Source organism: Hippopotamus amphibius, chromosome 5 (assembly GCF_030028045.1).
Source record: "Hippopotamus amphibius kiboko isolate mHipAmp2 chromosome 5, mHipAmp2.hap2, whole genome shotgun sequence".
NCBI classification, from domain to species: Eukaryota; Metazoa; Chordata; class Mammalia; order Artiodactyla; family Hippopotamidae; genus Hippopotamus; species Hippopotamus amphibius.
Window position 1 is genome coordinate 12,994,089 of NC_080190.1, and position 24,983 is coordinate 13,019,071.

At 35.8% G+C, this 24,983-nt stretch overlaps 1 protein-coding gene across 8 annotated transcripts; it reads left to right on the forward strand.

Moving 5' to 3' along the window:
* Window positions 1-244: 244 nt before the first annotated feature.
* On the forward strand, window positions 245-20,802 carry TIAL1 (TIA1 cytotoxic granule associated RNA binding protein like 1). 8 transcript variants are annotated; one of them, XM_057734997.1, is made up of 13 exons: window positions 275-470; window positions 3,157-3,218; window positions 6,829-6,925; window positions 11,403-11,552; window positions 11,792-11,846; window positions 12,010-12,097; window positions 14,001-14,076; window positions 15,543-15,651; window positions 15,964-16,059; window positions 16,166-16,250; window positions 16,480-16,603; window positions 16,947-17,086; window positions 17,978-20,802. In XM_057734997.1, exons 3-13 carry the CDS (start codon window positions 6,914-6,916, stop codon window positions 18,102-18,104), a joined length of 1,062 nt encoding a protein of 353 aa, XP_057590980.1. In that variant the 5' UTR covers window positions 275-470; window positions 3,157-3,218; window positions 6,829-6,913; the 3' UTR covers window positions 18,105-20,802. The 8 variants fall into 8 exon arrangements, with proteins under 8 accessions (XP_057590978.1, XP_057590983.1, XP_057590977.1 ...); XM_057734996.1 differs by lacking the exon at window positions 275-470 and adding an exon at window positions 2,575-2,650; XM_057734998.1 differs by lacking the exon at window positions 275-470 and adding an exon at window positions 2,576-2,650 and having other exon boundaries at window positions 11,454-11,552.
* The last annotated feature ends 4,181 nt before the right edge of the window (window positions 20,803-24,983 follow it).

A 24,983-nucleotide genomic window follows, 5' to 3' on the forward strand; every position in this document is an offset into this window, starting at 1 on the left:
TGGTTCTCTCTTTTACTCGGTCTCTTCTTGAGCTGGCTGGGCTTCGCCGACCAGCCGGCGCACAGCGACGACGTGATCCGTCGTGACCCGGCACAGGGTTTCCTCAGCGGCCTGTTTTCCTCCCCATTCAGTTATCCCCTTTGCAGGCCGTCGCGGCTGGCCTGAGCGGTGACCTGGCGGGCCGCGCCTGCGCTCTGCCCCGTTTCCTGCCTGGCTGGTGGCGGCGGCCATTTTGTTCATCCTCCTCCTCCTCCTGCTCCTCCTGGTTGGAGCGCAGTGTCCGGAGCGGGCTGGGGGGAGAGAGGCAGAGAGCAGGGTTCGGTGCCTTTTCCTCTGTCCCCAGCCGGTGCCCGGAACCCCCCTCCCCTTCCTCCCCACCCCCTCCCCTCCCCGACCCTGCCCTCCCCCTTGTCCCGGGATCGCTCCGTCGCACCCACCATGATGGAAGACGACGGGCAGCCCCGGACTCTGTGAGTACCCGAGACGGGGGGTGCCAGGCGCCGAGAGGCCCGGGCACCGCGGGAAGCTGTGGGAGGGAGCAGGAGAGCGGGGCCGAAGCCGGGACTCTCGGCGGCTCCCTGGCCGCGGTGGCGCGGACGCGAAGTGCATTCCTCATCTGTCCCTTTTTCCTTGGAAAGGAAGCGCTCCCTTCCCCCAAACACAGTCACTTCCTGGGGTCCGGGGCTCATTTCGACCTTTTCCTCTCGCATCTTTCTTTACACTCTCCTCCCAAGCCGAGTTTCTGCATGGCAGAGCCTGTCAGGCCCGGGCGAGCTCCTGCGCCCCCTCTGCGTTGGGGGCCCTGGGCTGGGCCGGGAGCTGCCGGTCCCCCACGGGGGCTGGGCCTGGTGGGGGTGGGACCGGGGGTGGGACCGCAGCCACATCTCCTGCGGGCCGCGAGGAATTAGCACTCACGCCCTCCACGTCCCCAGCTCCAAGGCGCTGCGGGCTCTTCTCCCAAGTTAAGCTCTCCGAGGAAGCCGGACACTCTTCCGCCACTCAAGCCCCTACTCTCTTTCTGCCCCACGTGCCCCCGCCCACGCTGTCAGAAACACTCGCCCAGCGCCCGCTACTTTTAAAGTGCAAAAGGGATGCCTCTTGCCGCCAGAGCATCTTTCGCTTCTTGGATGACGAAGTTTACTTTGAGCGCTACCTACGCTAAACTGACAACCAGTTGTTAAACTGCTTCTGCTCTCTTGGTGTTACCTCCTCCTGATCTGTGGGTCGAGACTTCAGGGTTGGATAAAATGATGTTTTTGTCAGCTATTCGGTGTGTGTCTTTTGAGCGCTTTTTGTTTTATTTTGCTGTTGCTCTTTACACTGAAGCCCAGTGTAATGAATGAATTTCATCTTCCAACCGCTTATTCGAGTTTCCTTCCCTTCCTAATGAAGAGTGATGACTCAGCATTTGCATTCCTTTCCAAATAGTGTGGCAATCCTTTCTTTTTTCCTGCATTTTTTTTTTAAAGTGTGAGTAATTTCTAATTAAATGTTTAAGTTGGGCACCTTGGGTTTTCCTAGCCTCTTGAAGCTCAGCACACTTGCCTCGAGTGCAAGGAGTCAGTCAGGTCACGGCTTTGTTTTCTCTTGCCTCCTCCTGGTATTGATCTGATCATAGTTCACTTGGCTCTGCTATCTGATGGGGAAATTACTTTTTAGGGAATAGATGAAGGTGGATGGGTATTTAGGAAGTTTGACTAGTTTCTCATCTGTACTCCTACCAAAGAAAGTTTGCCCAGTAAAAAAGGTATAAATCTATGTTCAATATTGATACAAGTTTGGTTTTTTATTTTGTTGGGGGCTTACATTTTTTTATTCTTATTTCTCTAATATCTCGCTAAAGTATCTGCTATCCCCTTTGAGAATTTGAGATCAACTTAAGTACATCAAATGTTCCAGTGAGAAGCCTGCTTAGTAGAAGTTTTGTATCAATATTTGTGTTTTGTGCTGTCTTCCATTTCTGCTCTGTTTTCCCAGAAAAGAGAATTGGGACAAACTTGAAATTTGTCCTCTAACATCTGTTGAAGCCAAGACTTGATATAGTGTTCTTTGATGGAAGCATCTGGGAAAGCTGGATTTAGGCTAGCAAACATGTATTTAACAAAGATAAAGGTTACATTGTATTTAAAAATCTGAAATGTCATCATTGCATCATAATAGCTACTGAATAATTGGTAATTCCTCAAGGCACATTTCTCATTAACTGTATCTATCTTTTCCTTATAAAGAATTCCTGGTTTTGTCATACTAAGTAGAATGCTCTTGCAGTACCTTTAATTCATCTACCCACTTTGCCTCTCTTCATCTCCATCAGACCTTAGACCATAGACTAATAAGCTAACTTCTTTGTCACTTATTTCTTACCTCTACTTTCTCCAATCTCCTGTTTTTTTCCTGAGAAACACACTTAAGTTGTCTATATTTACAGTTGTCTAAAAATGTGACATATGCATATAAGTAAAGAGACATCTTGAGCTTTGTTGTACCTGTGTGTCAGTACATGTTGACTATTCTGTCTTCCTTTTTCCTTCTCCCACTCTCCTCCAGGGGAAGGGTTTTTTTTTTGTTTTGTTTTTTTTTAGACAAGGACTGCTACATCTTCCTAGGTCTTACCCCTGCAGCACTTAGTTCACTGCCTGGAACGTAAGAGGTACTCAAATATTTTACAATGATTACTGTATACTTCTTTTCATTAAATTAGTATTAAGTCCGTTTTTTTAAAAAGTCCTGATGGATTTAAATTTATTTAAGCAGACATGATGGTCATATGTGGTGCGGTCTATTGACTTTTATATATATTTTTAAACCTTCAAATGTAAAATTTTGAGATAAAAACAAATGTTTCACAATTGGATTTTGGTCAGATTTTAGTAAAAATAATGCATAATTTAAATTGTTCACTTTACATATTTTTTCTCAAAGGGTTCTTTTAGATACAAGTAACATGATAAAAACTTTGAAGGTGACTTTAGAGGTTGATATCTGGTAGGGTCTTTTGTTTATTTACAGAGATCCTTCTTTTATTTTACATTGTGATCTTTGAATTAGGCTTTCTAGTAGCTAGTATGTTTTTAAAGAATGTACTCTTAACAAAGCTTATCTTAAACTGTTTCCTTAAAATGCCTGTGTGTTACTAGTGAGGTTTTTTTCCTGCAGACACACACAAGCTAAGACATATGGTTCTATCATCAGAAAACAATATGGTGTTTATAGCCTAGGTAGGTCTTTAAATATTCACTACCTACAGTATTACTAATTTATTTGATGGTATTTAAAGTGATATAGAATTGTTTTGATGTTGAGCCTAAAATTTGTCATGTAGTTGCTTTGAAGGTCTGTTTTCTGATGCTCTTTGTTCTCATTTGACATTTTTTGGGGGGGGCGGTAATATGTATTGGGTAACTTGGGATTTAAAAAAGAAATGAGATCATGCTGTGTAACACTGGTATATTGGAAGTGAACTGCCTGACACCTACCTGGTAGGACCCACATTTCAGCTTTGTGTTGTGGGTAGCTTTGAGTGCAGTGATTTGATCCATGGTATATCTGAATCTGTTATACAACATTAAATTGTAATGGTGTTCTATTGTAGTTTTATTTTCTTCATCTATTCAGTGCACCAAAATGAGTAGGACTTGCGGATCTGGGATTATACCACATAATGCAATGCCATCTTTAAGACTGTTTCCTGATAGAGACTCAGTCAAAAGGAGGAAATAAAGCATTGATTTAGAGTATAATCTGAACATCTAAGGGCAATAGCAGTAAATACTATTAAATCCCATTATAAAATTGATTAGCTGTACCATGGATTTGGCTATATTGTGGCTGTAATTAAGCCTCTCATTCAATTTAATCATATTCTCTGTTTCTTTAAAATGTATGTACGTGTGTTGATATTCCTTATATAGTTGGTCAGTTCAGTTGCACCTCCTGCACCTTTCCTCCACCCTGCCTCCTTCTTAAAATGAAATATTGACAAATTGGTCAGCTCATTAGAGGCCCATTGAAGGATGTTGTTGCAAAATCTCCTCATATATAGGAATTTGTAAGAACAAAAGTAAAAATGTTACTTAGCCACAGTATCTTGTGTAAAAGTGCTGGTAGTTTCAGCCTTTGTAGGGCCAATCTTTTCAGAGTGAGAGCACATTCACTGTTGAAAAGTGTGATCAGTCTTTTGAAAGGCATGATGTTCTTAACTTTAAAATTCTGCCCAGGCCGACATAGGAAGTAGTTTGGCAATGTGAACTTTTGCCTACTGTGAAACGGCCAAGTTCTAATCTCAAATTTGATTTTAACCCTGATGTTAGGGTTAAAGACATCATTTTCCATTTTCACACGTTAGTTCCTACAGTTCCTGTTCTTATAAGACAAAGTAGACATGAAGTATGCTTTTTTCCCCTCTTGAGTTAAAAATTATTTTGGAATTTCCTAACTGTTTACTCTTCGAATTGACCTCAATACAAGAATTTGAGCCATTTGTCTTTTTCTGTTATTTTGTGTATGTTCTTCAAGTAGAAATTTTATATTTAAACCCTTGGAACTTTAGAATATATTGACTGTTTCATAACCAAAGCAGAAAGAAAGTGGTGTAGAAACTATGTATGATTTAGAAAGAAAAAGGAAATATTTTCGTATGCTACCAAGAGACGATATTTTTACCAGGTCAAGTGTTGAGTGTTTTTGTCAGTGTTTATTTTGGGATAGATAATTTTATGATAATGTAGAAGTAGTTAAGCTGTATAGTATAGTATTTTAAAAGCTGTAAAATGATTCTGTATTAAGTATTGTGATGGATGAAGGCAAACGTAGATGAATGAATTGCAGAACTCCGAGTAAAGGAAAAGGCAGTCTGAGATTTGGGTATAATTTAGGTGAAATTATATAGTGAATTATATCCTTTTTATCCTGGCAAATGAAGATGTTCTACCTGTTATGGAAGGCCATTTTTATATTAGTTTTTGGAGTTTGCTGCTTTACTACTGAACTTTTAGTGGAGATATTTGAAAAATAGGAAACCTTAAAACTGGACTATTTCATGACATTCTAAACTTAAATTAACCTTTTTGCTCTTTGTTATAAGTGCTTGAAATGTAAATTAATATATCTAAATGTGCCTCTAGAAATTCTTCAAAATCTGTAATTGATTAGAAGTAGGTTGTCTTGAAATAAAAATCCTGTGAAACAGTAACAGGTTTAATTGTGACTATTAGGTATGTAAGGTAATTAATGCCCATGCAGTTTTTTTCCGGGAGAAATGTTTAAACAGTCATATAAATTTAAAATTATTTCAATCGTTTACAGTTTGTTACATTCAAGTGATAATTTTAACTTTGTTACTAGTTAGCTTTGATACATGGAAATCAGTTTTATCCACTCTGATTCTCTTAGAATGAGCTAACTATTAATATTTTAGGTTAGTTGAGTTGTTAATACTTACGAGACCACGGTTGCTGTGTATGTTCTTTACAAATAGGTCTATCTTGTACAAAAAGAAATTCCATGGATACAGGCTCACAAACCCCTATGATTTAAAAAAAAAGACACACAATTGTCTGGCTGGTTCATAAGCCTATATAACCTTTCACTGCTGCTGGGGAAAGTATGTCACTGCACAGCCTACTGACAGGTTAAATATAACAAAAAGGTGGCATAGTGCACCTAAACCAGTTTGTCACTGGTTTAGTCTTCTATTTAAATAACATTGGATTTGTGTTTCATTTTTAGAGCATGTTAAAGTTATTAGCACCCATTGCAATGAAATTCTTAGGTGAAAAGAAGATTGCTATTCATTCTTAACGAGATTTTTTTTCCTTTTTTTAAACACTAACCTTACCTTGTTCAGGCTGATTTTTCCCTTTCAGAGTGCCCCACCTTAAACTATGGCAAGCGGAGATGCAAGGCTTATAGTGGTCTCAGTATATTGTTTGCAGATGTTATATATTATAGCTAGGAAAATAAAACTTACGTCCTTTACTTTCCAGAAGAAAATATGTTAAATTTTATAAATATTTTTAGGTTTATGAGGATCATACAGATGTGAGTTTTAGGAATTATATGCTGAGTGCCAGAAAGACTAAAAGTTTATTAAGCTGAGTTAATATAGATCCATGATTTTGTCTTAAATGTTCTCTGATTTTCTAGAGAAATCTTTATATTTGCTTTATTATCTACATAACGACATATTTTGTTGATCTGATGCATTTTTGACTAGGAAATTTTATTATTTTACCTTGCTTTCCTAAAACAGAACAGTGAAGACCTACCATCAATAACAGTCTTATTAGCAAGACAGAACAAAATCCTTCAATCTCTTATATATTTGCTACAACTTTGATTCTCTTCTTTCTTCATGTAATTGCTTCAGTTGGGAGGTCTAAGATAAACTCACCTTATGTTTGATATCCCTCTATGATCAGGTGTTTTAATGAATCAGTATTTGTGGTATTGTGTGTATATGTGTTATACATTATTTTGAATTGTGTTTCACATCTAAAAATTATTATCTTGAGACTGGTTTATTTTTATTCTAACAAATAAGATGAGAAAATGATACATAGGGTACAGAATAATATGCTTTTGGAGGTGTGCAAGGTCACATTGATGTGTTTTTTATAAAGTCTTTTGAAGTGGTACTTTAGTGGCATAAGAACAATTATTGCTTTCCTAAATGAGAATTAATCTTACACTCAAAGGATTAGGCTTAATTGGAAAAATTTTATTGAAGACGAAGTTAAAATGAAATAAAAGGTGATGAGTAAATGATAATGCTTTTGCGCCAGAGCTGAAGGGAAATTGCTGATGTTTTTTTTTTTCCTTCCTGTACAGATACGTAGGTAACCTCTCCAGAGATGTGACAGAAGTTCTTATTCTTCAGTTATTCAGTCAGATTGGACCCTGTAAAAGCTGTAAAATGATAACAGAGGTAAGATCTTGCCGGTTTCACGTGCTGACAGTTAGCATAATGTTTAACCTTTTGAGATACATGAGTTGATTAGTATCATTTTAAGCCTCAAGTTACTAGGTGGAGACATTCATGTTTGTTGTGTTGACTTACTTGATTTGACTGACAAACTAGGTTTACAGTGGAGTTTTATTTGGGAGGACAAAGTTTCTGCATTGTTATTGTCAAGGGGCCCTTCTTGAAATAGTTATCTTCAAGTGATTCTGCTTGTAAAAAGTTACTAGAGCTTATCTCAAAATGTTGAGAAAACTAGGTTATGTTTCATATATCTCCAATAAGAATGTTATTTCATATATTTCCAATAAGAATTGGTGTGTGGAAGAATATTAGGTTATTGTGAGCACAGTGCTGCACGAGCATCTTGAGCATTTTTAGTAAATGCTGGCTCAGCAACTCTATGTGAATTTAAATTGTTACGATAATTTGTTTTCCTTTTTTTTTCTTCCCCCCAAAAATCTTACTTTTTATACTTTCCTGGTTAAGACTCTGTAGCAGTGCCCAATGACTTGTGTTTCAGTTTATTTTCTTCTTCCTTTTTGTTTATTTATTAACTTTTTTTTTTCGACTTGTATATACCAGATACCACGGTAAGTGCTAGGGATACAGTGGTAAATGAAACAGTTCCTAGCCCCATAGACTTTTCCAGTCTAATGAGGGAGACAGAGGAATTAACAGACACAAATGATACAGGATAATAAATACTATGGAAGTTGACAGTTTCAAGTGCTCTAGGAGCCTTTAGGCCCGTACAGTCTTCAGTCAGGGGAGGGTTCAGTGTCTAGGCTGAAACCAAAAAGGATAGTGATGGAAACTGGCTAGACAGGAATTTGAGGAAGAAGGGAATCCAGGTAGAGAGAAAAATGTTGATCGAGCCTGGTAGACAGAGAGCAGGAGTGCTTGTGAGAGGGAGGGAAAGGTAGAAACCATCACATGGTTGGAGTTTCGAATGGGATTAGTCTCAGAAGATGCCAGGAGATGAGGCAGGAGTGTTCAGCAGGGGCCAGAGCTGTGCTAAGGAGTTTGTATTATATTCTGAAACAGAGAGGAACTGTTAAAAACCTGTAAAGCAAAGTGGCCTTTTGATCTTCTTTCCTAACTAATGATAATTGTCACTCTGTTTTGATATATTATCTCTTCTTTCCTTCCCGTCTTTGATTATTTATTCATTCTTTAAAAAAAATTTATTTATTTATTTATTTATTTATTTATTTATTTATTGGCTGTGTCGGGTCTTTGTTGCTATGCGCGGGCTTTCTCTAGTTGTGGTGAGCGGAGGCTACTCTTCGTTGCAGTGTGCAGTCTTCTTATTGCCATGGTTTCTCTTGTTGCGGAGCACAGGCTCTAGGCACGTGTACTTCAGTAGTTGTGGTGAGCGGACTCTAGAGCGCAGGCTCAGTAGTTGTGGCGCACGGACTTAGTTGTTCCACGGCATATGGGATCTTCCCAGCCCAGGGATCGAACTCACACTTAAGTGACATTTATAGTTTGAGTTGAGGAGAAAGAAATACCTTCTGAAAGACCCTCCAGTGAGGAAACAGGAAAACCAAGAGAGTGTGGTGGAATCTACAGGAGAATATTTAGAAGAGGAGCAGAGTTGTCAGCTGTTTTGAATTCTGCTTGAAAGTCAAGGTAAGGACAGAAAAGTGATCACAGAGGTGGCAGAGAGGTCATTGGTGAGCTCAGCACGAAGTTTCCTTGCCATGATTGGGTTGGATACTGACTGGAGTGGGTTTAGGAAAGAATGGAGTGTGAGAATGTGGAGAGTCACTAGAAAACTTTTGAGAAACGTTTGATAGTTTTTTTTGTTGTTGTTTTTAAATCTGTGGGCACAGCCATTTGAAGGGGTAGAGGGGTTTGAAATGAACTTTGATTATTTATCCATATTCTATAGCTCCTATATTTGAACTTGTAAGTATTTGTAGAATCTCACATTTCTCTGTCTTGACATTTATGTCATCTGACAAAAAGTGGTGACAACACCAAGGTAAAGACACGGTTGATTTCAAGAGTGTCACTTGGTGGTGGTGTAAATGGGAAGCTTTCAAAGGGCATGAACTCTAGTGTAGACTGTTAGTTTCCTTTTATAAATTTCATTTTAGTGGATGAGAAATCCCTTTCCTCCCCTTAGTTTTACAGTGTTTTACTTTAGATATTGTTTATCTTAGATTCTAGCTTTTCCTGTATACTATAAAAAATGTATATTATCAATTCTTAGACAAATGCTGAAACATTTTACCATCTCTGACAGTGACAAAAAATCAGTGGTGTCTTAAATGAGATGAAATGCAGTGTGATATGAATATATAAGAGTGTGTGTATGTGTGCACGTATGTATGTATGTACATTGAATGGGACCTGGCCTGCTACTACTTAGATAAATTTGAAGTCAGTATGCATGAGTAGACTAGTTTACTAGTAGACTAGCCTGTTGTTATCATAGTCCTACCATTGGACTCCTGTATGTTTTGCTACAGTTAACTGTTTTCCTTAGAGACCATCAGGGCAGAAGAGGTAGAAGTAAAAGGAAAAGTTGACTAGCACAGTTTTAGCTTCTTATTTACCTTTAAATCTTTTCCTCAGTGAGTGTTACTGGTAAATGTTAACTCTTTTACAAGAAGAATTTGAGTGCGTATTTCTGTTTGGAGTCTTCCCTGTTTCCATTTTCTGCCTCGTAAGAACAGCATTCACATGGCTACAGCAATAGGATTTTGTATGAGAGCCCGTAGTTTTCTTGTCATTATTAATGATTACGCCTTTTTCCCCTCAAGGAAATGCCTTCCGGTTGCTTCACCACTATTGTTTTAGACGTCTTATTTTAGATTTTTCTTCTTACACTTTGCTGGAATGAAAAACAGTGATTGTTGAAAAGAGCTTTATTTTGTCTGGTATTTTTAATCCCTTGTAAGTGCAACAATATATCAGTACAACTGTATAGCTATTCAGTATAGGTTGCAATCTTATAAAATTCATTTCCATTTTGGTTCATAGCTGATACAGTTGCTATAACTTAGGTACTTTCTCATCTTACATTGGTGTTTTATATTTAGTGGTGTCGTATTAGGTACTGTCTCTTTTTTTTGTTTTTTTAATTTTTTTCTTTTTCTTTTTTTTTTAAGCTCTTTATTGGAGTATAATTGCTTTACACTCTTGTACCAGCTTTTGAGGTACACCAAAGTGAATCAGCTGTATTTATACATATATCCCCATATCCCCTCCCTCCCACGACTCCCTCCTGCTCTCCTTGTCCTGGCCCTCTAAGACATCACCCATCATCAAATTGATCTCCCTTTGTTATACAGCAACTTCCCACTCGCTATCTATTTTACAGCTGGTAGTGTATATAAGTCTGTGCTACTCTCTCACTTCGTCGCAGCTTCCTCTTCACCCCCTGCCCCCCCAACCCTGTGTCCTCCAGTCCATTCTCTGCATATGCATCCTTATTCTTGCCCTGTCACTGGGTTCATCAGTACCATTTTTTTTTTTTTTTTTTTTTAGATTCCATATATATGAGTTAGCATACAGTATCTGTTTTTCTCTTTCTGGCTTACTTCACTCTGTATGACAGACTCTAGGTCTAGCCACCACATTACATATAGCTCCATTTGTTTTTTTAATTTTTATTGGAGTATAATCGATTTACAATGTTGTGTTAGTTTCTGCCGTACAGCAAAGTGAATCACTTATACATATACATATATCCACTTTTTAGGTACTCACTCTGTTATATTGGTGTTTTGTGATATAAAATTGTAGCTTTGTTGTGGAATAATTTATTCAGACACATTTTCAGAGAATCTTTTCTTAATCACTAGTATATTTTTCTGGTCTTCGGAAGACGAAGTTCAAAGTGTATAGAATCTCCGGTGCTTTTGAAGATTTTGAAAAGTAGGGATTTCATTTCACTAGCTGGTTATGAATCTGAAAATTTTCTGTTTTCATTCTTATTCCTTCCTTACCAGAAAAGAAAAAAATAATCTCATCTCATATATCAATAGTACTAATCCTAGTTGCAATCAGGAGTAAAGTTTGTAGAGTTGGTTCATTTCTGTATTTTTTTATAGTCATGGGATACAGTTTATGAAGGATTATGATGCATAAATAGAATCCATCCCTTTGAAAATAATGTTGGGAGAGAAGAGCAGTGGTGAGGAGTGGTCCTGATCTCTCAGATCTGAACTTGAGGTTTTGTTTGGTCTAATATAAACTTCTATTTTATATTTAATTTACTTCACCAGAATTCTATATTTTGATTTAATACTGATAGTCGTGATTCTGTACTGCTTTGTAGTTCTGTTTGAGTACAACAGCATTCTGAGGTGCAAAGTCAGGTATAGGTATAAATCTTATTTTTAAAGTGTTAGGCTTTCATAAGCTTATGCAATCTCGCCTCCTACATGCCTAGCTATCAGTAATGTTTTTTCCTGGATTTTCTTCTCAGCAACCCGATAGCAGAAGGGTCAACTCTTCTGTTGGATTTTCTGTTTTGCAGCATACAAGCAATGACCCATATTGCTTTGTGGAATTTTATGAACACAGAGATGCAGCTGCTGCATTAGCTGCTATGAATGGGAGAAAAATTTTGGGAAAGGTAAGATAATAGGCGATGGCATCTTATGAGTACATACAGTTGCATGTCAAGTTCGTTTGTATTCTTTCTTAGCAAATTTTTAAACAAATATTCAGCTCTGCCAAGTGATGGTTTCGCTTTATTCAGCCTAATGCTTTTACCAAAATAATCCTGCTTGATAAATGATTTAATAAGTGGTAAGTGTTATGATTCACAGTGACATGCCTAATAATTTTGTTAAATATAATCTTTATTTTTAGGAGGTCAAAGTAAACTGGGCAACAACACCAAGTAGCCAGAAAAAAGATACTTCCAGTAAGTACTCCTGCTGCATTTTACTGTGGAAGAGTTCTGAAATTATCCTGGCAGCATTACCAGCTCAGATAGGTTTTTTTTTCCTTCCTTTGTTTAGTGTTGCCTAAAAAAGGTTTAGTACCTGACTTCTTAAGTATTTGATTACCAAATGCTTTGATTTCAGATCATTTCCACGTGTTTGTTGGGGATTTGAGTCCAGAAATTACAACAGAAGATATCAAATCAGCATTTGCCCCCTTTGGTAAAATATCGTAAGTATCATAATCAATACTATATTCAGTAGTGATAGGCAAAACTGTATATGATTAACTTGTATCAGAATTAAGATTTTCTTTCCCAGTTAGTGTGATTTTTTTTGTTTGTGTTTGTTTTTGTTTTTTTGATTAGTAGATGTTGTTGAAAATGTTAATGTCATTTCAATGTTTTGGGGTCTGTTTTCATCTAATCCTGTGTATAACATGTTAAAAAAATTTTAAGTGATTCTGTTTGTTATCTTTAAAGCAGATGTTTGGGTGGTAATACCTATTATAAAGTCCAGCTTTTGTCAAATGTTTTCAAAATTTGATGGTTGAAGATATGGGTTAACCAAAAATAAATGATTTATACTGTGTATTAAACTTTTATAAGAGGAATTTATAAATGGGGGAAAGTAGATAAATCTTGAATATATTGTGGTGAAATTGGAAATGTACATGTTTAATTATGATAAATGTGTTTTGATATTTTAGCTGAAAAGTAGCATTATTATAGTATTAAAGTGTTTCAATGTCTGAGCCATAAATGTGGGGTTAATTGGTAGATTTTTTTTGTTAGTGGTATTTGATTCTGCTAGGTAGAGCCCAACAGTGGTTTGATTTTTTTTTTTTTTTTTTTAACAAAGTTTGTGCTCAGATTTCACTGTATGTTACTTGATCAAATATATTGGAAAATTAAAAGTGGTTGCAAGTTCTGTAAAATGTTTATCACAATTTGTCTATCTGATTAAAATCACTTTATTTTATGTATTTATTTCCTATAGATTTAAGTTAAATGTTTTAGTACTACTTTACAAAAATGTTTCACCTAAGAACAACATCTCTCTACAATTTGTTGTTCTATAGATTTAATTTATTTGATAGAAAGATTTAATTCTTAATTTTCTGTTTTGATATTTGCTTTGCTTTTTAATCTAAATGTGGTAAGTAGTACTGTTTTAAAAATCAGTATAAAAAATAATACAGGTTGCTGTTTTTCAATCTTTATTTATACCTGAGACCTGCAGTTTTTCTTAAGTCCAAGTCACAATTAAAAGTAATAGCATTCTGGTTATTTTGCAGAATTGCTCATAAGAATGGACAGGATCTTGAAGGCTAACTGCAAGGAACTGTGCACACTGGAACTCAGTTGTAGATTTTTTTTCTCATTTCTATTTATTCTTATTATACATTATTTATATATACATATTTTAGTATTTACATTTTAACATTCTATATTCAGTGGAGTTCTATATTTCCAATCATTTTAACTTACTCACTAAAATTTCTGTGTAAATTTGTTGTTTTCGTACTGGTGTGCTTAGCATTGTTGTTAGTTTTTTATTCTCCTTTCTTAAATTTCTGAAAATGTCAATTTTTCAAAATTTACAGCTGCCCAAACTCCAAAATGATGGTAGAGAATTGACCAAGAAAAATAAAGAAATCTGTTAACAGGCCATGTATGCCTTTTTAATTCCTATTTTTTCCTCTTTTTCAATTTTTTAATATTTCATATATTTTGTATCACTAGGCAGAAGACATTTAACTATTTAGAGATTGCATGGTAAAGTAGTTAGCATTGTTACAGTAATTTATAGAACCAGTAAACCTTAGAGGACACTAGCCAATAGAATACTAGAAAAGGAAACTGTTGTTCCTATTAATCTTCAAATTTGAGCATTTAGTTTAGAAAGCACAGGCTATTTGATTAGGTTGCATGTTTATTACATGTTTTTGTCCTACTGCTTTTTTCTAACAGGTAAAGAAGCGTTAGGGAGAGTTCAGGAATGGCTGTAGTTAATTAGGGCTAACTGGAATTTTATTTAAAAAAATGCTCACAATACAGTGTGTGTGGTTCCTTTTAGTTTTTATTTTGAGGATGACTCTTACTTCCCTCATTGAGCTGTGCTTCTTTTCACAGGGATGCCCGAGTAGTTAAAGATATGGCAACTGGAAAATCCAAAGGCTATGGCTTTGTATCTTTTTATAATAAACTGGTATGTTCTTTCAACTTAATTTGAACTTAATACAAAATTTAGTCATTAATGAATGTTTTGGATGTTAACTGCAAACACAATTATTATGTGGTTTTGTTTTAATAATAGGGTGTAGTTCATTCTTTTTCATAAGCTTGGAAATAACTGGGAAAAGATAGGCTGATGATAAGTATATTAAAGTTTGCATTTGTGACTTGGTAAGGGTGATATGTGTTAGAAGTAAAAGTCACAACTGGGGCAAATGAGCTAATCTCAGAATTTGGAAGGAAGTTAAATTATATTTGTCTTAACCATGAAAATCTCAATTTTAACTTTCTAATTATTATCCATATTTTTGTAGCTGGAATGTTGGTGACTACAGCAAATTAAGTAAATGAAATTTTAAGCAATTCATCTTGATTTTTGCATGTATTTAAGCGGTACCAAAATATCTAAGCATTTTGCATTAACTGCAACATCAGATAATAAAATGGGGTTTGGTATTAACACTTTAGAACAGTTTCAGCAACTTAAATTATTTACATTTTATTGAAGCAGTAAGATAAAGGGCGGGAGTTGTATTCTTTTTTTTTGCTTAGAGTCATTGCAAATTCACATTACTTCCTAAACTCATATTTTGGGAATTCCCTGGTGGTCCAGTAGTTACAACTCCACACTTCCACTGCAAGGGACATGAGTTCCATCCCTAGTTGAGGATCTAAGATCCTTCATGCTATGCAGCGTGGCACTCCCCCCCGCCCCCCAAAAAAGAAAAAACCCTTTTTTTTCTTTAAGAAAAACCTCATTTTTTATTCAGTTTATTGTAGACCTCAATTTTGCAGCATTCTAAATCATAATGCAGAAGTCTTCTGTCGTAAGTCTTGTGTCATAGTCATAATCCCTTGCTGTTAGAATGTAGATTGGGGGGTTAGGTGATATTTAGACCACAATATCAAGAGTTTTTAGATACTCTTCAATAAAAGTTATATTACAAATCAACCATAAAATTAAGGTATTTGAAAACAACTTTGTTCTTTTTTGGTAGTCAGTGGGATTGTGATTTTCTCCTTGTGTGTTTGAATTATAATTTCCCTTGATGCTTAAATGCTATCCTGATTGGGTTTTGTTTTGTTTTTAAATATTTTTATTTATTTATTTGGCTGCGCCAGGTCTTATTTGCCATGTGCAGGGTCTTTTCTTTCTTTTTTTTAGTTGTGCCATGCAAACTCTTAGTTGTGGCATGTGGGATCTAGTTCCCTGACCAGGGATTGAACCCAGGCCCCCTGCATTGGGAGCACAGAGTCTTAGCCACTGGACCACCAGGGAAGTCCCTATCCTGGTATTTTAAAACCTATAAATAAATATTCCTTTAACGAGTCACTTATTGAGATTTATTGGATGCAGAAGTGCCAGCATTTTATTTCTTTTTACTGGGTATCGTTTCTGTGTTTGCAATTGCTCTTTTTTTTTTTTCTTTCTCTCCATAGGATGCAGAAAATGCAATTGTGCATATGGGAGGTCAGTGGTTGGGTGGTCGTCAAATCAGAACCAATTGGGCCACACGTAAACCACCTGCACCTAAAAGTACACAAGAAAGTAAGATCTGTCTGCTTTATATGTTTTTATGGATACTTCACAAAAGCATGTATTAATGTAGTCTTAATTTCTTAAAATTTAAGTTTTATTAGCATTTTAAGACTGATCTTCAGTATAATTGTCTGAAAATAATTGGGCTTCCATGTAAGTATAGTTGAAGCTGTGAACCCGCTGATTTTATAGGTCAAATCATGGTGTCAAGAAGAAAAAATTCTATTTCTCACCACAGTGAGGAATATCTTAACAGTATATGGTTATCAGTTTTATAATGCTATATAACCATCAACATGTTTGTTTTCTTTCTGCATATAGATAACACTAAGCAGTTGAGGTTTGAAGATGTAGTAAACCAGTCAAGTCCAAAAAATTGTACTGTGTACTGTGGAGGAATTGCTTCCGGGTTAACAGGTATAGTGTCTGGTTTTCTAATCCCTTTCTCTGTGGAGCTTCATCATTACTAGTAGCAATTTCATGATAACATGAACCTTAAATACTTTATTTGTATGTTTTTTAGATCAGCTTATGAGACAGACATTCTCACCATTTGGGCAAATTATGGAAATCAGAGTTTTTCCGGAGAAGGGCTATTCATTTGTCAGGTAAAATCCTACCTTACGTTTGATCCATTCCTTTCAGTTACATTATTTGATCCCCTCAGGTATCAGAGTTTGTTATTTTAGTACTTTTATGTAATGTAAAACTTTAAACTACCTACATGACGTACTTTAGGAAAACACCAAGTTGATAGTTAAAAACTAAGGAGTTTCTGTATTGCACTAAGTTCTTAAAAAAATAGAAGCAAAAAACCTCATTCTCTTCCTCTCTTAGATTTTCTACCCATGAAAGTGCGGCCCATGCCATTGTTTCGGTGAATGGTACTACAATTGAAGGACATGTTGTTAAATGCTATTGGGGTAAAGAATCTCCTGATATGACTAAAAACTTCCAACAGGTAATTCAATTTTTCATAGCGCTTTTTAAGGTTTCCATCTTACATATCTACATAAAAGCTTTAGAAACTCTGTAAAAGAAAGCAAACAAAAAAATGAAGCATATAGCTGCTTTAAGTTGATTTTATTAATGCTATTTCAAAAGTGATTATTTTGTGGTATTAACTGAATCTTAATACTTTCTTTTCACAGGTGTCACCACCCCAATAAACTTAGACAATGATAAATAACAGAGTCCTATTCACATAAGGGTGCTTACTTAGTTTTTCTCTTCCTTGTCTCCCACTTTCTTCAAATACTGTGTTTCTTACTTGTTCCCTGAAACAGTAATTTGCTTTTTCCTAGGTCGACTATAGTCAGTGGGGCCAGTGGAGCCAAGTTTATGGAAACCCACAGCAGTATGGACAGTATATGGCAAATGGGTGGCAAGTACCGCCTTATGGAGTATATGGCCAACCATGGAATCAGCAAGGATTTGGAGTAGAGTAAGTTCTTTGAGTTTTTCCAGTATAGAAACAGATAGGGTTCTGACAGAAAGAATTAAAAAGTATGTTTTCCTAGGGAGAATCTATGTGGCATTATAATAAGCATTGTAGAAACCTTATGAAAAATGATTTGCGATAAAAATTTGCTTTTTGTTACCTAGGTGGAAAGGGAGGTTGGGGTAACATTTGATGGGTCCTGCTATCTCTATGAGCAGTTGGTAGAATTTGATTTACCCTTATAATATACTATTTTGTCTACTTGTTTATTTTTGCATGGAAAAGATCCTTCTCTAAATATGTTCAGAAGTTTAATGATTTATCCCTGTTGGGTTGTGTGAGAAGTCTCCGAGATTAAATACAAAGTAGCTTACTTTTTTTCCTTTATTGATAGATTGCTTCGGTCCCTTGTACTTTTTCCCCCTAGGCCAGCCCAGACCTTTGTTTTCACCAGTTCTTCCTTCTCTTTCCAGTGTAAACTTGTGTTTTTAGAATGGCTTATATCTTGATATACTGTGTGTGCAGTATATGATGGGTAGAGGATGTGTCAAATCATTCGTCCTTTTTTTTTTTTTTTTTTTTTTTAGGGGGTACACCAAGTTCAATCATCTGTTTTTACACACACATCCCCGTATTCCCTCCCTCTCGTCATTTTTTTAAAAATCAGTTTTGAGATGCTTCTCAGAGAAGACACTAGCTTAAGAAAAATTTAAGACCAATATTGGAATATATATTTTGCATGTGTGTATATATATCCTTTATTTCTTTGCTCTTTGTTGTAAGTCTGCTGATTTCTTGTTGTCTCTGATTAGGCTTTGCTTGACTTTTGTATAAATGTATACATAATTTTTTCTTTGTGTTTGCTGATGATTTTTTTTTTTTTTTTCTTCCAAGTCAATCACCTTCAGCTGCTTGGATGGGTGGATTTGGTGCTCAGCCTCCCCAAGGACAAGCCCCTCCCCCTGTAATACCTCCTCCCAACCAGGCTGGATATGGCATGGCCAGTTACCAAACACAGTGAGCTGGGACTCTAAACAAAATGTAATTCATGATAGCTTCAATTTCCTTGTGACACTCTGAAGACATGAAAGTAGACATCGGAAAATGAAAATATTTATTTTAAAAATTGAAATGTTTGGAACCTTTAGCACAGCTTTGCTTTGGTGAAGGACACATGTCTTCTAGTTCTGCCTTTTTAAGTTTTTGTTCATGATGGATATGAACATGATTTTTCTTTGTGTACAAAAACTAAAATAAAGTCAATTAAGACAATTCTGACTACAAATTTTGATATAATAGGAGAAATGGGTAATACATTTTGATTCTTAGATACTATTCCATTTTTATCTTGCTGTTCAGTATTTTAACTCACTGTGTTTTTAAAAGAGCAAAAAAGGGAGGATCATGAAAAACTGGGAATCACATATAAGTTCATCCTGAACCTTGATACTCCACTCCCCTCCCCTCCCCCAAGGTGGACCACATTCGAAGTCAGCAGAAAAAAACGTGTGATATTGAGAAGAAATGCATGATTTTGGAGTCGCTTTGGAGGAAATACTTTTTCTGTGCCTAAAGAAACAGAAGCCAGACTGATAAAAGAAATTTTGCAACCTAAATAAGGAACAGCATTGTCTGACTTATTTGAGCAAGTAAATGTTGGTGGTCCATATTAAGACATATTTTTAAAACTTTAAAAAGTGTTCATTATTAAAACTGTAGTAAATTACATTTCATTTTGGGGGAAAAATTCAAAGTATGGTGTTTGTATTAAAGTCAGACAGTCATATACTTATGCTTTTACATGAAGTTTAAATGATATACATTGTAAATATTGAATACAGTGTTTAAAAAGCATGCTTCAACATAGAAGTAGCAGCAGTGTAATTATTTGAAGTAACACTTAACACACTCCACTGCATTGAATGCAATGGGTGAATAAGAATGTTTAAGACTGACTTTTCCAAGGTTGGCTACTATGTAAAATTAAAATTATACAAATTACTATACAGAAAAAGCCTTAATTTTAATTTCATACAGATCTTTGATGCATTAGTACATTTTAAAATGTCATTGGAAGTTAGATTTTTTTTTTCTTTCTTTGCTTTACATCATTTGGTATGTAAATACCTTGATTAAAACCTTGTAAACCTATTTCAAGGTTCCTATAAGTTGTATAGTACAAGTGTTTTTAAAAAAATCTTGGGGTGTTTTTTAAAATTAGATATATTTTGCCTGAGAATTTTTTTAACAAGATTGCTAAAACATCTTATTTAGGCAGTTTGATGTACCAGTTTATAATTGGATATTCAGCTTAGATAGTACAGAGAGTTGTGACTTTTATTTTAATTAATTTTTTCCTTGTGGGTAGTGTGCATGGGATGGCAAGCCTGAACAGAGGCTGAGTTGTATGAGTGCAGAGTCTGTAAATGAATCGATTGGGTAAGATTGACATTTGCTTCTGAGCTATTTTTCAGGCCATGTGCATAAAATCTGCCTCAAATTTCTATCATAACAGGAAGGTAAAAGACAAAAATCCTATGTATTTGAATTCTGACAGCTAGGGGGTGCAAATGTTTAGGCAGTATATTTGAAACGTTTTGAAGTCTGGGCACCAAAATGATAAAACTCTCTACAGTTAAATAATAAGATGCAGCTAGTACCCACAAATTACTATTTTTTAAACTTTTGAAGTCTTACAATTAGCTTTAAAATAATGATGGTTTTATAAATTGGTCTCCACAGTAATTTTGGTATTTTCCTTTTTCCCCCATGTAGAAATGTGTTAAACATGAAAATTTACAGGGTCTGAAGTTGTTCGTCTTCGGGCCAAATTTTTTATGGCACTTTAGTTTTAACCACAGTACTCATCTATTACATTCTTCTATTATAAAATTTACCCTTATATCTTTTGTTCATGGTTAGTATCTTTGGGGGATGTTATGGAAAAGTTACTTTATATTTTATAAGGAGAACACTCAAATTATATCAATTATGCCTCTTAGTTAAAAATTTCTTAAATATGTGTGAAACTTGAACTAAAGATTTTCTTTTATATATCGATAAAAGCCTATTAAACTCTCAGTTTACCTTTTTTGATCTGCCAGTAAATTAAGTAGCTTATTACAATACCAGCTAAATATAGCTTCAGTGTTTCCTGGTTGTATGTTCTATGATTTAATAAAATGATCCAGACTAGTTATATTGCATAGTAAACATATGACTGAAGTGTCCTTCATCTTATCTGAAAGAAGAAAATTACATGCTCAGTTCAGTTAATGAAAGTTACTTCATATTAAATGGTTTTTAAAATACAAAGCTACTTATCCAAATGAAATGCACCATTTTAAAATATAACTGTCAAGCTAACACAGACTCAAGACTGTTTTATAACACAAAGTGAAGTCAGTGCTGCCTTGATCCAATTTAAGCCTGAGAATCATTGCATTTTCCATGTTCATTAAAAACAGCAGCAGAGATTCTTTGGCATGCAAGAAAATGTTTATTTCGTAATCACTTTGAGATTTATTTTGGTGATGTGTGTCTGACTGCCATCTTCTTTGCTCTAATCTCTCTACTAGTATTTCCCCCCATGCCATTACCACTTGATTTTTTATGTCTGCTGGCAGTGAGAGGCTAAAATGACTGGTCAACTTAAGCCAAAGCTGTAAACAAACCACAGTTGAAGTAAGTCTTTCAATAAAGACTAGACTGTATGATAAGTGGCTTATTCTTGTTGTTTATTATACAATTATTCCTTCCAGGCTGCCGTGAAATAAGTAATTCCATTTTAAGTTATTAGTAAGGTATATGGAGTATACATATATTCAGAACCTACTTCTGTGTTCTATATAAGTGATAAAAGTCCGTTTGCTTTGTTGGATTAAAATTTAATTTTTGAATATGGGAGAGTAGAAATTTGCACCCTTCTAAAAATGTATGCTCTGTTGAATATTAATACAGTAAAATCTCATTAGAGTCCACAAATAATGAGAATTATAATTTTAGTATTTCTAGATTGATCCTTGGTAGTACCTATGAGTAAAGACATAGAAAAAGTAGAAAAAAAAATTTAATAAATTATCTAGACACCTTTCTAGAAGGTACACCCAAATTATATCATACCTATTTATTGAAAATCATTTGGGCTTTTGATGAATACATTATAAACATTGAACTTTTAGTATGTACTGGAAAGATGCAAAAATGATTTAGACCTTTCCTATTATACAAAGCCTTCTTAAGAGGTCCATATGAGTGGGTTTTGTTAAATAAGAATTCTGTGTGTCGTAATAAAATGTCCTACTTAACTATGTTCAGCTATAGATTACTACAGGTTATTTTGCCATCTATTCCATTTTTAAACAAGGAAATTATGTGAATAATTATGATGTTTTAAAAATGTGCTTTTCCAGATTTTGCTTAATTAGTGTGGTATTTAAATGCCATGTGGCTACATAAACTGGGGGATCTGTTTTGTAAATAAATGCAGACTAACTAGAAACTGTAATTCACAATTTACTTTGTATAAGTATCCCTTTTAGAGGTGAGAATAACTTGATTTTAAGTTTGCCCAAATGTGAATAGAGGAGGGGGAGATTATATATGTTTATCTTAGACAAAAAAGTGGGGGCTGGGAGTGCTGATAGTCATTGACCCTTTCTTTGAATTAGGCTTTTGTTCGAGGGAAGAGAAGATTAATCCATATAACGTTGATAGGTTGGCTTTTGAGCAGTGTCAATTAGAGTAAGTTGACAAAAGGTGTGTATCCAATAAATGATTTCCTTGGTGTGCCAACTCAGTTTTAATACATAATGCTGAATTTTCACTTTTCTAGATTGTTGCATTTTTCAAAATTCAGTAACCATTGTTTCTCTGAGATATTCCTCTGGGAAAGTGATCCACATCTAATATTTTGAAGTCAGCTTGGAAAGTTTGCCAAACATGACTAAAACTGAAGTGCTATTGGATAGCTGTCAGAGGAAAGCCAGGATCATTTTACATTGAAAAGTCATCTCTTGTGGTTGAGCTGTCCACTTGTTGATCTTGCAGCTGGGTTTAGCTTGCCTGTGTACCTCCTGTTTTGACTGTGTGTTCTTGTGAACTGACAAGAGTTTGCAAACAGCCTGGTTATCAGGTGGTGCTGCAGAAATGTATTTTTGAGGTAAACCAGGTTTTACTATATATATAACCAGTAAATACCATAACTTGCCCAACAGTTTTTTGTTGTTGTTTTTTCTTCCTTTCCTATGTCTTCCTTCCTTAGGTTTTGGTATACCAATGAAGACAAGTCCAAAACCATCCGGACAAAATGGGCATGAAATATGTAGCCACATGCAAATGTGCCTGTTCTGAGAATTGATTCTAATATTGCAGAAATTTCAGATTTTCACAGTTCATTTTACTGGTTAAGAGTTGTGAGTTAAAAAAAAAAAAGTTGTGAGTTGAATTGTTCCATATGTGGTTTATATGATTTTGCTCAGAAAAATAAAGCCAATTCATAAGTCTTCATATAGCCAAACAAAATGGATTTAATAATTTCAGTTAGCTTCTTTTTGAAAAGGACTAAATTTGGAAGAACATTTTTAACTAACTTCCTTTGGCTAGGTTATATTTTAGCATATGACCCAGTTCATCCTTGGTTATCTGTTTAATGAGATTGGGAAAGGAGTGGTGACCAGGGTTAATGAAGAGGGAAGAAGTCCTTGATTCTGAGGAGCCTTGACAAGGGAATAGACAAGCCTGGTTAAGTGTAGTAAACCACGCATGGTAGTCGGGACTTGGATGCTCAGTTTTAATATGTTAGCTCAAACTCTGCACATTTTGTCTAGGAGACTTACCAGGTTATTGAAAATAAAATTTTACCAACATCTTTGTGTTATTTATTGGCCCTGATCATTTCAATTTCCTTTAATGTGTGTTTTTATTTATTTTTGTATCTGTGTGTGTATTAGGATGTGGGCACATGCTACTGTTTTTAAAATATTGCCTTTGAGCATTTTCAGTAAAATGGTGGGATTACAATACCCTTCAGAATCCACATTTAGTTTATTATAACCAGGAATCTTTTATTTTTTAAATTGGATAACTTCATTCCCAGGTTGCTTCACTATTTTCTTATCTTCGGTTATGTCAGTTTCCCTCCATTAGAATGTAAGCTCCGTGGGGGCAGGAACCTTCTGATAACTACACAAACCCTAGAACTTATGTAACGATACTTGGCACATGGTAAAATATTCAGTAAATGTTTAACGCATGAACATGATTGAGGAAGTAAAGATAAATGAGTGTTTTAGCCTCCTTAGAACCAGAACACCACTTTGTGTTCTGCCTGAGTAGAACTTCAGAATGAACTGAGTGCTTGTTAAAATTCAGATTCTGAGGCTCCACAGTTGTGGGTGAATGTAATCTGAAATAAAATTAATTGATGTGGGTTCCTTCCTTTCCTAGCTGTTGTCGGGGGAAGAAAATCCTATGGGCAATGGTCACAAATTTCCCAGAAAAACTAGTTTTTTCGCGTGCATGATCACTGTGGTTGCTACCCAGTGTAGTTTGTTAAGCATCTTTCAAAGGTGATTAGAATGCACCTAATGGTAATGTACCTGGATGTACCACATAGGAGCCATAGCTACTCCTGTATAGCACTTAGAGAATGTTGAGTGATACTGAGGCATGGTGTCCGATGGTTTGGGGAACATTTTTTTCTCAGCAGAGGGGCTACCAGCAAGGCAAAATTGGGTACCTGGACAGGCAGCATCTGAGTATAATAGACTACTTAGAAATAACCATAGGAAGTGCCAATAGTATTGTGTGAATGTGCTACAATTTATCCATTCTGCTCTCCGTTAAATGCTTGATTGTCCATTTGGGAGTTATGTATAGTGCTGTAATGAATTTTTATAAATCTTAGGGAACATAATACATGTTTCTGTTAGGTATATACCTAGGGATGGAAGTCTGGGTTATAAGATACATGTCTGATCAGTTTTAGCAGGTGCTGCCCAATAATTTCCAAAAATGGTTGCATCAGTTTGCACTTGCATGCAGCATATGAAAATTCCAGTTATTCCCCACATTGCCTCAATACTAGATATTATCAGTCTTTTTCAACTGTTCTGATATCTTAACCTATGTTTTACCTAAGTTTTTAACCCTCTTAGTCTTTTCTACACTACAGCCAGAGCGACTTTTTTTCTTTTTGCTTGGGTGTTCATTGCTGCGTGCTGGCTTTATCTAGTTAAGGCGAGCGGGGGCTACTCTTCTTTGTGGTGTGGTGGCTTCTCTTGCAGAGCACAGGCTCTAGGCTTGTGGGCTTCAGTAGTTGCAGCATGCTGTCTCAGTAGTTGCAGCATGCGGGTCCTAGAGTGCACAGGCTTCAGTAGTTGTGGCCCCTGGGCTCTAGAGCACAGGCCCAGTAGTTGTGGCGCATGGGCTTAGTTGCTCCCCGGCATGTGGGATCTTCTGGACCAGGGATTGAACCCATGTCCCCTGCATTGGCAGGCGGATTCCCAACCGCTGTCATCAGGGAAGTCCCCAGAGTGACTTTTTAGTTTTTAACTTACTATTATGTAAGTAATTAAGTGTGATACGTAATTCGAAAGATTTTTAAAGGGTATACAGTAAAAAATTGTTCCTTCCACTCATGCCTCCTAGTCATCTAGTTCCCATCTCAAGAGACACCAGTGTTACCAGTGTCTTATATTTTTTCAAAGATACCTATATGTGAACATTTATTCTCCCTCCCTTTCCCCCATAAATGGTAGTGTGTTGTAAATGCTTTTCTGCAGCTTTATTCACTTAATCTTAGAGAGTATACAGTTGCATAAATTTTTAAAAAACATTTACTAACTTGTAGCCTGAAAATGCCTCAATAACTTCCCACTGTACTTAACATAAGATCTCA

Bases quoted from the DNA above. Each gene is read 5' to 3' on its own strand.
- TIAL1 (XM_057734994.1), top strand. From the start codon at position 439: ATGATGGAAGACGACGGGCAGCCCCGGACTCT. The intron at 11,847-12,009 runs GTAAGTACTCCT...CTTTGATTTCAG, and splicing joins CCAGAAAAAAGATACTTCCA to ATCATTTCCACGTGTTTGTT. The intron at 15,652-15,963 runs GTAAGATCTGTC...TTCTGCATATAG, and splicing joins ACCTAAAAGTACACAAGAAA to ATAACACTAAGCAGTTGAGG.